Here is a 17,250-nt window from a genome sequence, read left to right as displayed (position 1 = left end):
AAAATATTTTAAAAAATAAAGGAGTAAAAAAGTTACAGCATCTTTTAGAACTTCCACTGTGTATTTTGCTTAAATTTTGGCTTCATTTCCTATAAAATTAGAGGTAAAGAAAAAACACAAATTGTGCTCAAATTTAAGTGATAATTCCCTAATGTAAGGCAGCTCTTCAAGCTAATTTTCATATATTGTCCTATATGCTAAGATTCATTAATAATGGAAATACTAAGGAATACAGACTGACCTATCTTGCTCAGCAGGGAAAGGCTGTATGTTGAGAAGGTACTGAAGTAAGTGGGCAATTCAAGGGATATTTGTTCTGAGATTAGGTCTGAGTCTGTTAAGCAAAAAGCAAACAGTACTGGTCATGGCCCAAGACAAGAGAATGCATATTAATGTATCAGTTCTTTGCTTTCTGTGGACAATATGAGAATCCAGCTAAGTCAGCTGGAAAACACAACTGCATTAGCTACTGAAGATCACAGGAACTTAAGGATATACAAAGCACACAACTTCAAGCATGGTAAGAAGAAGATCTGAGAGATCAAATTATAGATCTATTGTAAGGATATTGGGAACATCCTGATTTGTTATGAAAAGTTGACAACCATGTAACAAACATGCTGGAGGAAAAAAAATATGACTGCATAGAGAAATGTTACAAAATCTATTTCAATGTAAGCAAAAAAAATTATGAAATAACAATTTGGGAAACATATTTGTTAAAAGTCTCACATATAATGGACACAAAATTACATATTAGAATCACTGTTCTATATTTTTTAAAAGGTTAAGGCTTCTAACTTACTTAAATCCAAGTTACAAAACCAGAGGTACAAATAGCATGTGTTGTGTTTAAGTAAAATGACAAAATATATGCGACTGGCACTTGAAAGTACGGCTTTAAGAGTAGCAATACTGAGGATCCAATGGCCAATCCAGCCAAGATTACAACAGCTTCCAGTCCCTGTGGAATCAACGGGGCCAAGCTAGAGAATGAAGTATTTAATAAAAGTGATGCTGTGAAAATACATATTAGAGCCATAAGTGAACACCAATGAATGGCTCCCGGAAGCCATAATCATCTTAAATTATGTGCAGTTCATGAACAAAAAGCATACATGTAAACAAAAACAGATATGTAAACCCCATATAGAAACTTCTTGCACACGTAAAACCCTAGTGAAGAAAAATGATGCACTAAAGCTCATCTAAATAAAGCCAATGTTAATCCCAGCAGACCTGGGCTTTAGATTCACTGGCTAATCTACAGCTTGTTCTCTATGCAGTAACTGGCTTCTATGTACTAGCCATAAATCCTGGGAACCTTGGTCTCTTAAAAAAAAAAAAAAATCACTGAAATGTAATTTAAAGTGCTTTTGAGTCTATCAGCCTCCTGGTTAACTGAGTTAGAAAATAAAAGAAAACGAGAAAGAAAGAATAACACCATAATTGGTATTTCTTATTGTAAGGACTTCATAACAAAATCTGCACCTACACGTACCCCTGAGAGGCAGGTGATCACTGTGAAGACAGTCATCATATACATGCAGACAATGAATAGAAATTCAGAAAAAATTCAATTTTTGATGAATATATTATTTTACTTCTCCAAATACTTTCATCTTCTTTTCAAGTAATTAATTTATAAAGCATCTGTCCCTGAGCCAGCCTCTTAAGTACATTTCACTGGAGCAGAGGACCTGGTTCCAACCCCAGCTACGTTGTAGAGTTAGTGGATGTCACCCATTCATTGCAAACTGAGCTATGACAAGAACTGTATGTACACTAGGGAGAGACACTAAAGTTCTTGAATGGAAATAAACAGTAGTACATGCTGTACACCATGCTTAAGAATATGTAGAAAATTGCTACCAACTTATGACAAATTTTCCAACCTGGGGGCTGGGATTGGCTCAGTGGAAGCGCGCTTGCCTAGCATGCATGACACACTGGGTTCGATTCTCAGCACCACATACAAATAAATAAAATAAAGATCATCAACAACTAAAAAATATTTAAAAAAAATTTTTTTTCCAACCTGTGTCACAGTACCAATCAGCAGCAATGACAACCCTACAAACTTAGGTGCCAATAACAATAAACAACAAGTGAGGAAAAAAGTGAAATTCACTGTCCACCTGCTTCCCATGAATCAATTTAAATTTCATAAAACCACAAGCCAATTTCCAAATACTCAGCAAATGCTGAATTTACGAACAGTGTGCATGTGTTTCACACACTCTCTACATTCTTACCAACCTATAATTATCTGCTTTGCAAAGCCTCTAGTATAAAACAGATTCCATTACCTTTTTCATTCCTTCAAAAAACCAAGTAACTAGACAATACTCCAACTTTCAAAACAAGACCGTAATAAATTTTACCCCCTCCCACCAAAGAAATAAAAATCTATATATCAAGATTATGATTTCAAAACCATGTGCAGTGGATGCCCAGACGTGCACCTCATGCAGCCCTCACTTACCTTCTTCTAAGGTTATGTGTATAACATAAAATGGGTGCCTTATGCACGCTACACGTCACACTAACACATATGCATTACAAATGCTTGTTCTCAGATATTTGGAAAGAATATGACGAGTTTTATTTAGTGCCAAGACAGTTGAAATTCAAAATTAAAATAATAACTATCATGAACTTCCATCTTAAACAAACCTTAGCAGAAATTAAGTAGTAACAATGATTCTTCAGGTCACAATACTTTAACAAGAAAATAAATGCAAAATATTTACTTTGTACAGACTTATTTTAGTTAATAAAGAAAACCTCATTTAAATTAGGTTCTCTATTAAAAAGCAAATAAAGTAAAAATGAATTATTTTCAGGCATCACTATGATACGTTGTATCCGTTACTCTTACTAATATATAACCCAATCACCATTTTACCAGTTGCAGATGAAAATGCTTTACAAGCTGATTTGTCAAATTTTTTACTAAATTACTTTCTTTTGGGTGATGTGGCATTTACATAGAAATGTAAAGTCCCAGAATAATTCAAATTAGTATCAGATGTTTTTCTACCATTTATATACTTTGCACAGTGGGAATTTAAGTTTCCATCGTACACAGACCCCTACTTTGTATCTCTATCAAAAAGCAACAAGCTAAACAAACAAACAAACAAACAAAAAAAAAAACCTCAATTGAACCACAGAAATACCTGCCTGCACACACACCAACCAGCCAAATAAAACCTACCCAAAAGATGTCCATTCCTACAAGTGGAATAAACTCATCCAGAACTATAGTGCTCCTAAGAATTAAGCCCTACAAAAAAATTAATAAATCACAAAATATATCTGAAACCTGGAAACTTCTGTTCCATGTGATAATATGAAGTAAAAAAATAATAGTTCTTTTAAAAAATCTTTAACTCATTACATTTCCAAATCAGCAAATTAAGGTCTTACTGGTAAACTTGATGGTCTTTCTTGCTGTATTAAATTCAAGTCTTCATGATTTGGCTTTCCTGGGGCCAGAGAAGATTGAGATCTAGTTCCATAGCCTTCCTGAGACATGTCCTAAACAAATACAAATACAAAATATTTCATAAATATTTCAGTGAATTTTAAATTTCTTCAGTAATCAAAATGAAGCAAAAATTTTTCACAGTATCAAGTAATATTACATTTTCGCTAATATGTAAATACATTACACCTGTGATTTCTTTAGCACTTTGTTGAAAGCAAAAAATAAAGAAACAGTGAGTGAATCAATAGCAGAACAAAATACATATATAAAATTAGCTGGTTTTTTCATTAAGCCTTATAAACTGAGCATTGCATTTGAGTTTTACAGGAGGGTGACCCGTCAGTAAAAGAGGAGGAGGAAGAGTCAACTGCAGCCAAACTCTTGCAGAACAAGACCACACTGTTGCTTAATTCAGGAGTTGAGTTGTATTATTTAATTCTGATTTTGGTCAAACTGCCTTTAATATTACCTCAAAAAATTAATTAATTATGTCAAACATTAAGTAAATCTATACATTGTAAGTTTTAAGACATAGCCACAAAGGCTGCAATTGAATAAACAAGGAATAATATTTAAAGTAGTCACTTTGGGGATTATGAGACCAGCAGTTTGCCTAGGTCTGGTTAATTGACATACACCTGTTTTAAAGCCTTAATATTAACTTCAGCATATTATAGCTCTGAAATATTAGCTGGCAATAACTAATGATACAATAAGTTGTATTTTTACAGGCTATAGGGTATTTATCATTTTTTTTCTTAACTCTGATTTACTTAATGTTTGACTTAAATTACTTCCAAGATCCTTCATGTTCAGATAAGTGCTGATGGAAAGATGAGAACTAAGTAATGATGTTCTAGAAGACAATGTAATAAATAATGTGAGTGAGCCCTTTGCTCTGTGGTTTATGGAGAGACAAATAAATAATGTGAGTGGGCCCCTTGCTCTGTGGTTTACGGAGAGGCCTAAATGCCATGGCAATGAAAATGTCTGTTACTATGGCCAAAAACAATATGTTCCAATAAAATTAGGAAAAGATTAAAAATCTTCTGATAAGTGTTTGGCAAAGTAATAATAATCCAAGTTTATTGTGTTGATTGTGTTATAAAGATGATATGTTTTCTACTAATTGTGTAGTGAAGATATGTTTTCTACTAATTCTTTTTGTGTTTCAATACCAGATTGTGATGACCTTGGACCAAGAGTCAAGTGACTGAAAGATAAAACTTCCCAGTTACATTCTTTTTGTATATTAAGAAAGGGGGAATATGTGGGAGGCCAACCTTACACATGACTGAGTTACACTCCCAGGCTGGGTGCTGAGGCGCTCAGTCGCAGAAATGTGGCACCCTTCTTGGGTGCGAGGGTCGGTGCCTTGTGCATGGGTGTGTCTTGCTACAGCCCCATGGGTGAAGCTACGCTCACCTGTTCCTTTGTAATCTAACCCCTTGCCCTGTTTAGCATAGAATCTTCCATGGAAGTGCCTTGTGTGTGTCCCCTTCTCTTACTGTGCCCTTGGGTGTGGCCTCCCAGGTGTCAGTCAACCGGCTCCCAGTGGACATTATGAAGATACTCAGCCCCCTGAAACCTGGCCCCTTGCCTCATTTAAACAGCTTTTCTCAACAAAAGGGGTCAGCGCATGCTCTCGCTCTCTCTCTTTCTGAGGACCCTTAAGGTCAGAGGAGCCCTCACAGCGACCCCAAAGAAAAAGATAAAAATAATAATAATAATAATTAATTAATTATGAAAATTTTATTATCAACTGACACTTAATGTGCTCCTTTAATTACCCACAAAAGACCATCATGGGGGTGGGGGTGATACTGGGGATTGAACCCACTGAGTCACATCCCCAGGAATTTTTTATATTTTATTTAGAGACAGGGTCTTGCTGAGTTGCTTAGGGACTCACAAAGTTGCCAAGACTGGCTTTGAACTCCCGATCCTCCTGCCTCAGCCTCCCCAGCTGCTGGGATTACAGGCATATGCCACCATGCCCAGCAGCAAAACCAATAACCACTCATGCACAGCAGTCCACATGCTCATGTGGCATAGTTTTCTCCACAAAACCACAATAAAAAATAAATCAAGAGTGGGGAACAAAGCAAACCCCAAAAACCTGCAGAGGGACCAGAAACGTATTGTTTACATGGGCTTTCTGGCATCCTGTAGAATATTTTTGCAGGATGCATACTCTCAGCACTGTGCTGGAGGAGCAGTATATAATGTGATGCCACACCGCACTTCCTGTACACCAGCTCCCTAGCTACTTCTTGACGTTGGCTCAGATACTAAACATTCTACTTATCATCTGCACCTGAAGTGAAACAGAAGGCCACAAAGCTAAGGATTTATTACAGCAAGTCTCAGCCGGCACAAGGTTGAAAAACCAGTTTCTAACTGGAATTCCCCTCACCCCAAAAAAGAAAGAGAAATAAAATAAAATTTTCTCTCCTTCCCTGTCAGTTCAATCGGTGTTGGCACTAAAAAAACACCATATACAACTTCTCCTTCTCCTACTAAATTCTTAAATATTACTTGGAAAATTAAGGTTTATAAGAGAAACCCTATTAAAAAAGCTTCTGCTGCCCCACCCTTCTCTCACAGTGTATAGACTTAAATTGCATGACTTTTCTGATGCCAAGAAACTCTGCACAGAGGCTGGTACTACAAAGTATAAAAGCTGCACAAACTAGATTTAACTAGCCAATGCAAGCTCAGTGTTGGTGTGAACTGCCTTTAAGCAGACTCTGAAATAAAAAGCATGCCAACAATTCAGCATTTTTACATGCAATCCTTATTACTTTTAAAGAAATGTCCATCAAAGAAAAAAGAGAGAGAGAATCAGATATTTAACTAATAGACATGTAAAACACCCAGCCAGGACTGTATTTTCCTATGAGAATTCAATCACAGTTACATGGGTTTTACTTGGTAACCACAATACCAGGAGGTGGGAGTAATCACAAGCAAGCCAAGGACACTTGAACAGGCAGCTCTTCCATCTGGTTGCCAGCAGAGGGTAACAATTAGGCTTGTGGGGGACAAAAGCAAGGGCTGAGGGATTATTACCACCCTCACTGCCCTCCCCCACAAACCATGGTTTCCAGCAGATCCTAGGTTTTCACTGTCACAGAGACTTCCCGCTGGGTGCCCTATGGTTCCCTGAGATTAACAGCCAGGATTTCAAATCAAGTGGGACACAAGGCCTCCATTCAGGGCCCTTCACCCTGTTACAGAAACAGCACAAAGGTGCAGGACAGCCTCACAATGGGCACAGAAATGAGCAGACCCTGCCCCTCTGTACGCACACGTGCGCAAACAGTTCACAGGCAGTGCCCAGGCACGTTTTAAGCAAACTCCAGTTAGGAAACAGTGCAGGCTCATATGCTCTATGCTTATTAGCCTTTTCCACTGCTCTGTATTTTCTCTCCATAGCTAAATGAACGCCTTTTTAAAGGGGTTGAGAAAGACATTCCAACTGTAGTGGATACACACTTCAATTTAAAGTCATCCCCTCTAAAACAAGCAACACCGAACTAACAGAAAGCCATTAGAAAAATACACTCTAATTTCACGTTTCATTTTTAAGACTTTAAAAGTTCAAAATCTCAAATTCTATTCCTAACCACAAGAAATTTTCAATTATTAAATACAGTTGGAAATGAAATTTAGTGGGAATCACTGAAAAGGACATTTGTTCTGCCTCAGTTTATATTCTAGCATGAGGACTGATTAACTGAGAGCACAGAGAAAAGGCAGAGTTCCAGCGTGTGACAGTCACCTCCCATATATAATGTACAGAGGGACTCTGAGGTTAATGTCTGGCTGCTTTAATAGATATAGAAAAGTTTTATCCCATAACAAACTTGAGCTTTTTCACAAGCTTGCTTGCTTGCTTTATTTATTTATTTTCAGCATGTACTTATTTTAATCTCAAGAAGTGTAATTAAATATAAGTAATTCAATAAACAAGAACCAAAAAATACAGAATGTGGTTACCACTGCAGTTCATAAACCAGCAACAAATAAGCACAGCTTTAAATTTTAAAACATCACTGTCATCTTTGGTTATTTCTAAGTTTTAAAAAGCACACACAAGTGTGTAAACTATTATGCACATATAAATAGTCACCACATGTTTCTGACACACATATTAAAGTGACGCCTCTTTTAAAAGTATACCATACTGCGATGACACTGGAAGCAATGGGAACGTGGTTTTTACCCCTCCAGAATTCTTCACCTGTGTTACTTTTCTACACCCCACATACAAATTTAACAAGGGATGGGCTCTGGTCTTAACCTTCTTTATGTCGTGAGTCAAACATAAAATAGGAAACTGTTACACCAACAACAAAAGTGTAAAAAGAGTACAGGTAGGGGTATGTACATATTTGCTTCAGAAACTTTCACTTACAAGGTGAACTAAATACTAATGGCAACATGAGACTCTACAGAAAATCTAGAATCACTAAAACATCAGGGTACTTTTAAGAAAATTAAATGGGAAAATATTTCCATGGTATGAGTTCAAAAGACAGAGATCAACAATGAAAAGAAAGATGGCTCATTCCCAGACACTCACCCTCTAAAGGGTGCTACCACACTAACGGTTTTTCATTTATCTTTCTATAATTTTTCAATGTGTCATCAAGTACAAATGGGAATTTAAATTCTTTTTCCCTTTTACACAGCTGGAGAATATTTCCTGTAAATAACATAATTTGCAGTCCCTTACCAATGTTTTTTAGATCACTCTACATCAACAGCTCAATATCCATTTCATTCTTTCCTTACGGCTATGAAGTTCTGTATTACTGGTAGATACCTGAGCTAACCAGTCACCTACTAATGTACATTTATGTTGTTTCCAATCTTCCCTACTTCACACAGCATTAGAGCAAGAATCCTCATGCATAATTTTCATGTGAAATTTCTCTGTAGTGTAAATCTCTACAGGTGCATTTTCTGTTAGTAGGCTGGTACGTTTAAAATTTTGATAGACAATGGCAAAGTGCTCTTAACAAAGAAAGTGTCAATTTACACTCATTGCATCATTTCGGAATAGAACAAAACTCACTCAAAATGTTTATATGTTAGCATCACAATATATCTACCTACATATAAAAAGTAGCAAAGCCAAAGCTTTACCTCCAGAAGCAAGCAAATCTGCTTGCCTTAATAGTCCAACACCCTAGCTTTGGGTTATGACAAAAAGCAAGAGGGACCCACCCTGGCTTCTGATTCTGGCCAATTAATGATTAAAGTTGCTGAGGCTGTCTTTGAACCTTTGATCCTCCTGCCTCAGCCTCCCAAGCATCTGGGAAACAGGCATACACCATAGCACCGGCCAAGAAAAGCTTTTCAATCATCACATAAAATAGAGAGATGCTAGGAAACGTGTTAAGATAGTCACATGCTTGAACAATCCAAGGTGAAGGAACAGGATTTGGGTATCTCATAAAATCCTGTGCCATCCAGGTCAGAAGAGTCTCTTCCTCCTTTTCTCTCCCTGCTTCGGAAACGCCTATCATCAATTCTAACTACTACAGGAAAAACGTTGTCCTGGAATGAATGATAAAAATTTTAGCTGGGGAGAAGACAAAACCATCCCACAGAGATACACAGGACCAGGGGTTGCCAGGCCTGGAAACCATCCCTAAACTGAAGAAATCCACTGTGTTACGACTTCCCCTTCAATGCAGAGAAATGTAAAATATCCTTTCCAAAAGGAAGGGCATGTGGAAGAGTGGCACACTGACCTCCCTGCCACGCCAGGAAAGCCCTATGGAAATATAAACCAGGACAGCTAACATTTGCAAGTCGTGACTCTGTGACAAGTGCTGTGCCCAGTTCATCTTAACAACAAGCCCATGAGAGAGTCCTACTGTCATCTTGCTTTTTACCAACAACAAAACAGAAACTTAAGTAACTTGCTTAGCCAGGGAATGGCACTATGTTGGGGTGTCTCAAGAAGTGAAAGACATACCTTCATTTCTACAATAAGTGTGCTTCAAAGACAACAAAGCTGGAAGCACCACTACATAACAAATGTTTAATATAACTTTAATTCTTCAAAAGATATTATCCTGGGTGTTCATATATTCTCCTAAATTCCATTTTCAAAACTTATAAGCTTAAGGACTTTACATGTGTCAAAATCCTCAATGCCGATATCATAGATATGCAGTATTAAAATAAAAATTTCCTTTCATGAGTTTAAATGCAAAGCCACTCTCTGAGCCACTCAGTATCAGCAAACAGTTATTAAAACTCATCAGCTAATAGGAAGCAAGATGAAGGGGCCCATCAAGGCTCTTCTGCTGGCTTGTCTCTCTCCGCTTGCCCCCTAAAAGCAGGTGTCCTCAATGTTTGTCCCCCAAGGACTCCACGCTAACCCTCATCTGATGCTTCTGCATCTCTGCTGTCAGTACCCTGTCTCCTACTGCAAAATGAGCATCTGGACCTGTAGGGAGAGGCCCTCACACTCTTCTCTCTCTTAACCATCCCCCACAAACAGGCTCCTGTTCCAGGTCCTGCCCCTCAAATGGGAGTTCTCAGAGCTGCCACGCACATCTGCTACCTCTTCCAGGACCCCTACATGTCTGACGCATCCCCAAACCACAAGGTCCTTCCAATCCACCCCCTTTCTCCTGCCCAACAGTCGGCCTCTGCTTTGGAGCTGTTCCACACTCCAGCTTCCTGTGTGATGTGGGCATCCTCAATGCAGATGCTCTGAAAATGCCCCCTGGGTACCTGGAGCATCAAGTCCAGTGCCCATGGTAGGCACAGAAGAGCTCCAGCTGCACTCCAGACTCACCTCGCCCCTCCCTGCTGCAGCATGTGCTTGGTGTCCTGCAGGAGCCTGCAGCTGAGGCTCCTCAGGCCTCTCTGCTGCTGCCCCTGAGTGTACACCTGCCTTCCCCCAAATCTACAGAGCACCTGCTGTCCTCAAGATTGCACTAAAAATGAGCTCCACTACCCTCCAAGACAACTACCTCAGACCAACTTCACACAGACTCTCCTGCAGAACTGGCACTGGTGCATTTCAGCTCTCCCCGAATCCACTTGCCATTTCTCTAGGAGAGGCCTACTGTCCCCTTGGATTCCCGGTGCCCAGCACTGACTGAGCCCCAATACAGGTCAGGCAAATGGCTACTAAATGGCTGCCAAGAAAGACCTCATGGAGATATCACAACACCAAAACGAATGCACAAACCTGGGGCTGGGTATGGATATACCTCTGTTGGTAGAGTGCTTCCCTCACATGCACAAGGCACTGGGTTTGATCCCCAACACCACCACCAAAAAAAAAAAAAAAAGCACAAACTCATAAAAAACACAACTTGAGCTCATGGCCAAGGGTATTTATCATGTTAACTGCTACACTGCCTGGCAGCAGTGTGCTTCAAAACACATTTTGCTGTTTGTTATGGCGGTCTTAAGGCAAAAGGACCACAGAATAATGCAGTAAAACATAATGGAAATTCATAATCCGAGTGAATCAAATGTATGAAATATGATATGTCAAGAGCTTTGTAATGTTTTGAACAACTAATAATAAAAAAAATAAAAAGAAAAAAATAATTCAACCTAAAAAAAAACATAATGGAAATTTTAAAAGGAGGAGAAAAAGACTGCAGACAGCAGCCATGGTGCCATTTAAAAGAAGGGAATCAAGACACTCCGCACCCAATGAGCACAACAGCAACACAGGGGGCTAGGGGAGCTTGACTGCAGATCAAATCAGTAATTTGCAAAGAAATAAAAAGGACAAAGGAACATGTGAAACCACAGTGAGTCAATCAATCAGTATATCCCAATCGGTGGAGATCTCTACTAGATAAATGACTCTGATTCTTCAACAAACAGGTGCCAGTAAAATAAAAGGAGAGTGGAAAAGAAAGAGAGAAGATAGAAGGAAATCCTAGAAATGAAGAGGTTAAAATATATTAACTGAAGATTGGACTTTATTTGTATCCTGATTCAAACTACTCTCATCTAAATAAAACAAAACACTTATTCCATTTATTAGACTACTAGAAATCTGAACTACTGGATAATTGATAGGAATAAATTATACTTTAAATGTGATAACTGTATTGTGTTTCTTTTATAAGCCCTTTATCTTTGAGAGGGACATAGTAAAATACTTCCTGATTAAGTGACACAATGTCTTGAATTGACTTCAAAATAATACTGGAGGGATGGGGGTGTGGCCCAGCTGTAGACCCTATGTTGGGCATGCAGGAGGCCCGGAGTTCAACCCCCAACACAAAAGCAGAGCAAAACAAACTGGTAGGCAGGGGGAGGAATGCAGGGGAGGGGTGTAGAGAAAGAAGCACAAGTGCAGGGGTCTACTTCTTTTGTGTCTAAAAATTTCCATTTAAATGAAAATGCAGTTAATGGCATGAATGACTACCTGTGAGAATCCCCGAAAGTGTGGCTGAGGTGAAGCAGGCTTTCATCTGAAAGCCACAATCACTTCTTAATTATCTTCAGCTCCTTCCTCCCCTTGAAAACATAAGTAGCATTGATATTTTCTTCTTTCAGATTTTACCTGCCCCCATTTTTATCTTTAAAGTTGTCTGCTACACTATTTAACCCTACTGTTTAGATGACTCAACAAAAACTACAAAATTCCCTCAGTCATCTTAACTGAATTAACGTATCAATTTTGTTCTTCCCTGAGATTCCCCAGGTAAAATCTGCTCTTCTTGTTGGCCCAGTGATTCTTATTCAGTCTCACCACTTGCTCTCTACAGCCTTCCTAGACCAGACCTGACAAAGGGCCTCTAAAGACCTGCTCTCTGATTTCAAGAAGACTTTTGCAGCTACAGATGTCATGCAGAGACCTTGAACCTTTGCATCAACAAACCCAATTCAAATTTCAACTTCCCTCTTCACTAGCTAGTGTAACCCCAGACAGGGGGCAATTCCTACTCTGGTGCCGCTGGGTGAAGTGTCCCTGCAGTCTGGGGGTACCACAGACCCCTCCACTGTCTCGCAGGCACAGGGCAGAAGGCATAGGGAAGCTAAGTGGGGCTTTGGTATACATCACGATGAGTTAGTACCATGATGGTCAATCTCTTTACTTTTTTCAAGTCAATATTGATATTTTCCCCAACGTCTGCCTTTCCCCAGCTCTTTCAGCTTGGATCAAAGTCACATGAAGTAAGCTCAAGTGTTTTTTTTTTTTTTACTGCCACTAATTCTATCGGCCAATTTAAAGCTTAAAGTAATATTCCGGATCCTACACTACATATGTTGATGAGTCCAAAACCTAGACATTCCGAATATTCCTTATTTTATATTAAGTCAAAGGAATAATTGTTTTCCAGATTTTTAAAGACTATTCTAAAACAGGGACAAGCCTGTACAAGCTACCTCATGACATTTCTTACTCAAGAGCTTCCATGGTACTGACAACGGTTTTTCAGCATGAAATGCTTGCCATCTCCAAGACCATGGCTGAGACAAGGCCCCACACTGAGGCTGGCTATGGCCCCCTTTAAGTCTGCAGAAAATCGAAGGCTGAGGGAGCAGAGTGGTCAGGGCCCTGCAGGATGGCACTCCAGGTTTGGGAGAAGCCTTTTGTTTTGTTTTCCCTCTATTTTCACAAGAACTTCTTCCAACTGCCAGTTGGCCCAGAGTAAGAAGGGAAGCCAGCCACATGCTTGCCTAAAATGACATTTACTAAAATATCTAATAAAATATGGAGACACTCAAAAGCTAATGACTAAAATAATTAAGACTTTTAATAGTCAATTTATTTTTTAAAACTCACAAAGCTAACTAGCCCCAGTTAATGTTCGTTATCTGTACTTTATACAGAGAAAAATAGTAATTCCTAAATGAATTACAACATCCAAGAATCTTAGCTCCATAACTTACTACAGAAGAATTCCATGGCTCACCTACAAAATCAAGAAATAGGAACCTGCCCCCTACAAGAGAGGAGCCCGTAATGGATATGATTCACTCACTGCGTTTGAGCCTTAGCACTGTAACCAGCACATCTGAAAGCCACACTTATTGTCACTTATTGTTATTTCAACTATTTAAAACACATTAAAGGATGAGAATCAAAGTGTTAATTCAACTATTAGGACTTTATGGCTACAATAGTGATGGTGGTGACAAAGAACTTCCGTACACAACATTTACTATTCCCCAGGCACCTCTCCAAGTGTTTTACTCATTCAATAAACTCTTTCAATCTTCACATCAACTCCATGAAATAAATACAGTTGTCCTTCAAGATCTGTGCAGTACTGGTTTCCACACCACCCACCCCACTGGGCAGATTCAAAACCCCCAAATGCTCTTGTCCCTTTTATAAACGGTGCAGTATCTACAGAGAACCTACATGCAGCCTCCTGTAAGCTTTAGATCATCTCTAAGTGACTTATCGCTGATACAACACTAGTACTATGTACATTTAGCTGCCATATTTAATTTAATGTAGGGAAAAATAACCAGAAAGAAAAGTCTGTATGTGTTTAGTAGAGACACAATTTGTTTTCTAAATACTTCTGATATGAGCATGGTTGAATCCAGACATACAGAGGGCCAACTTCATTTTACTAATGAAAAAACTGAGGTACAGAGGCTGAGGGACCTGTCCCAAAGAGAACCAATATTCTTTCCCCAGTGTCTGTGCATAATGACTTTCCTACTCCACACCCACCAGATGAGGAATAATAGCAGCTCCCTATCCTGTAGCTGACAAATCCCCACGTAAGGTTGGGTCCAGAAATTTAAATTTGTTACAAACTCTGTAAATTGTGGGACTTGTTAATTAAATACAGTGTAGTATTTTCATTAAATCTCATAACAAAAAAAATGAGGTTTGAGGTAGTAAGCCACTACTTAGCATCTGTAGTGTGGAATTCTGCTGTATCATTAACAAGGGTCAATTCACCAAGCCTCTGTGGATGTAAACTAGGTAGACCTGAATCTGCTCACCCACTTGGGCCAAGGATGGTCACCTAGTCTTATTGCCAATGAAAAGATTATCCCCAACTCTAAAATAAATTAAGTCTGGCATTGGCTTCTCATACCCTCTGAGTGCTGATTCTTTCTCAACAATCTAAGCCCTCCCTCCAGACCAAGAAATCTACCACACCAGGCACAAGAGCCCAGCAGGGTCTGCATCAAGTAGAAAGCAAGGTTAAACAGGTCTTCCTACAAAGTGGGACTACAACTCACACTGAGGGCATGCATTCTTGACCTTGGAGACAAGGCATTGAAAACTCCCCAGAAATTACAGCAAATGTGCATATGTATGTACTTTCCTGGGGGAAGAGTCCATAGCTTTCACCAGATTTCCAAACACACACACACACACACACACACACACACACACACACACACAAATGGAGGGGATGCTAAAGGGTGATGACTGAGATAATAATATCAACAAGGAAACTCACCAGAACTAAGAATATCATAATTTCATTGAGATTTATATGACCAAATTAGTTACAAATAACTGCATTCAAAATTATGATTTTTTTCTAAATAAATGAAATAAAAATAAAATTACTAAAATTCTCAGACCTACTAAAGAATTTTCAAACATGCTGTTTGTGTCCAAATTAAATATGAAATAAAAGGTTGCCTGAGTATCTCTGGCTGCAGAGCTATGTACACAAGTCACCTGCATTATTATGCACACACCTTAAATTAGAGGAGTAATAGGATGGATGTGAGTGACATGACAGTGACCTGCTGAAACAGAACTCATAAAACCCATATGCTGCACAAACAGAGACAGACTTTGTATCTGCCAAAAAAGAGAGAAGTGCCAGGAAGATCCTGTCCCAAGCCTCCCATCCAACTCTCCCCAAACTGTATAGGCAGCCACTTTCACAACTTGTACAATTCCTCCTTAAAATTCCTGGAGTGAAAACTAAAAAAAAACAGAAGAAAAAAAAAAAAAGAAAGGAAAAGAAAAACAATGTGACTATGGAAGAAAGTTGCTAGGAGCCACAAGCAAATAATATGATGCATGGCACTTTCGGTTGTAAGGTGATGATGCCAGCTAGCCACTGAGATGATATGATTATGTTAAGATTTACATTCATATGGAAATTGGACTCCTGCTGTTCACCTTGGCCTGCTACGGGACTCATGTTACAGGACTCCTGGAGAGTTCCCAAGGAGGGAATTCCAGGGGAGGTCGCCCTCCCCCCCCCCCGCGTTCCGGTATACGCACGCGTGTGGGTGGACCGGGTTTGGCTTGCCGGCGCGAACGGAGGATTGGCGGCTTTTTCAAAAATAAAGTTTTGTTCCTGCTTCAGTGGCTCGTGATTCTGTGCCCAGCCAAGACACTGGCAATTGGTGGCCCGTACGGGGAACGCCTGAAACTTAGAGGTGAGTAAAATTGCTCGCCCCTGAGGGAAGGCGACAGAATGGGTGACCATTTCAAAAAACAATGTGTTCTTGTTTTGATTTATTTTGTTTTTATTTCAAGCTCCCTAGCCCTAGAATTTTCTCAGGCGAACTGGGAAAAATGGTTGGCTCAAGGTTTGAAGTTATTCAGCCCTGAGAAAGAGAAAATTGATATAAACATTCTCTGCTCCGTTTTTGTTTCATTCTGCTTCGGCTTTGTTTTATCCTATCTTATTGGGTTACTTTACCTTTATAGTAGATTAGAATCTAGTAAAAAACAAACCGAAAAACTGTTAAGTAAATTGTTAAATTGTTAGAGGTCCAAACTATGGTAGAAAAAACGCTAGGTCAAGCAAAAGAGAAGGTCTCTCAGGCTAGTCAGACAGAGGAAAATTTAAAGAAAGAAAGCTTAGAGGAAAAACAGCCATCAGGTGGAGAATTACAACAGGAGGTTGCTACTAACTCCGTTCTATCACCAGAGGGCATAATTCAACCAACAGCTCCATCTACAACTGAGCGGCCCTCAACTCCCGTAGTTGATGGACGGAATTCTGAGGCAGGACCCCAAAGATTAGCATGCCCTGTACTTGAGCAGGCAGGAGGGCAACGAATTCACCGTGCTTTAGATTTCAAAACAGTAAAGCAATTAAAGGAGGCTGTAACGACCTATGGGCCGCAAGCTCCCTTCACAGTAAGCATGGTCGAATCTGTTACCAACTTGGACATGACACCAGCAGATTGGGCTAACATGTGTCGATCTGTGCTAAATGGAGGACAATATTTGTTATGGAAGGTTGCCAATGAGGAATTTTGCATGGAGACAGCTAGGCGAAATGCAGAAGCTGGTTACCCTCAAAGAAATATAGAGATGCTATTGGGAAAGGGACCTTATGAGGGTCAAAGACAGCAAATTGAATATGACCCTGGCGTATACGCACAAATTGCTGTAGATGCAGTTAGGGCATGGAAAACTTTACAGGGGCATGGAGATTTAAAAGGTCAATTAACTAAGGTAATACAAGGAAATAATGAACCTTACGCTGAATTTGTAGATAGGCTTATTCAGACAGCTTCTAGAATATTTGGAAATACAGAACAGGCAATGCCATTTATAAAGCAACTGGCTTATGACCAAGCAAATCATTGCTGCAGAGAGGTCATTAGACCATGGAGACATGAAGATTTAAACACATATATTAAATTATGTAGAGACATTAATGAACAAGGGCAAGTCTTAGCCGCAGCACAACAGGCTTTAGATGCCAGGCCAAAAACATGCTATAATTGTGATCAAAGAGGGCATTTTAAAAGGAGTTGCCCCATAAGAGGAGGGCTTAACAAAACTAGGTATCAAAGGA

The 17,250-nt window shown here is 39.3% G+C and overlaps 1 protein-coding gene across 3 annotated transcripts in view; it reads right to left on the bottom strand.

Annotated features, from left to right (window-relative positions):
- ARID1B (AT-rich interaction domain 1B) overlaps positions 1-17,250 on the bottom strand; it is a 409,511-nt gene that overhangs the window by 252,721 nt on the left and 139,540 nt on the right. For all 3 annotated transcript variants that reach the window (XM_081296020.1, XM_081296019.1, XM_081296021.1), the window contains exon 4: positions 3,433-3,543. In XM_081296020.1, coding sequence (XP_081152146.1) covers positions 3,433-3,543 — 111 coding nt within the window. The remainder of the gene's footprint in view (positions 1-3,432; positions 3,544-17,250) is intronic.

This window comes from Spermophilus citellus (assembly GCF_964194105.1).
Source record: "Spermophilus citellus genome assembly, chromosome: 5".
Lineage (NCBI taxonomy): Eukaryota > Metazoa > Chordata > Mammalia > Rodentia > Sciuridae > Spermophilus > Spermophilus citellus.
The sequence above is the reverse complement of the archived record's forward strand: the minus strand, read 5'-3'. Positions and strand labels throughout refer to the sequence as shown.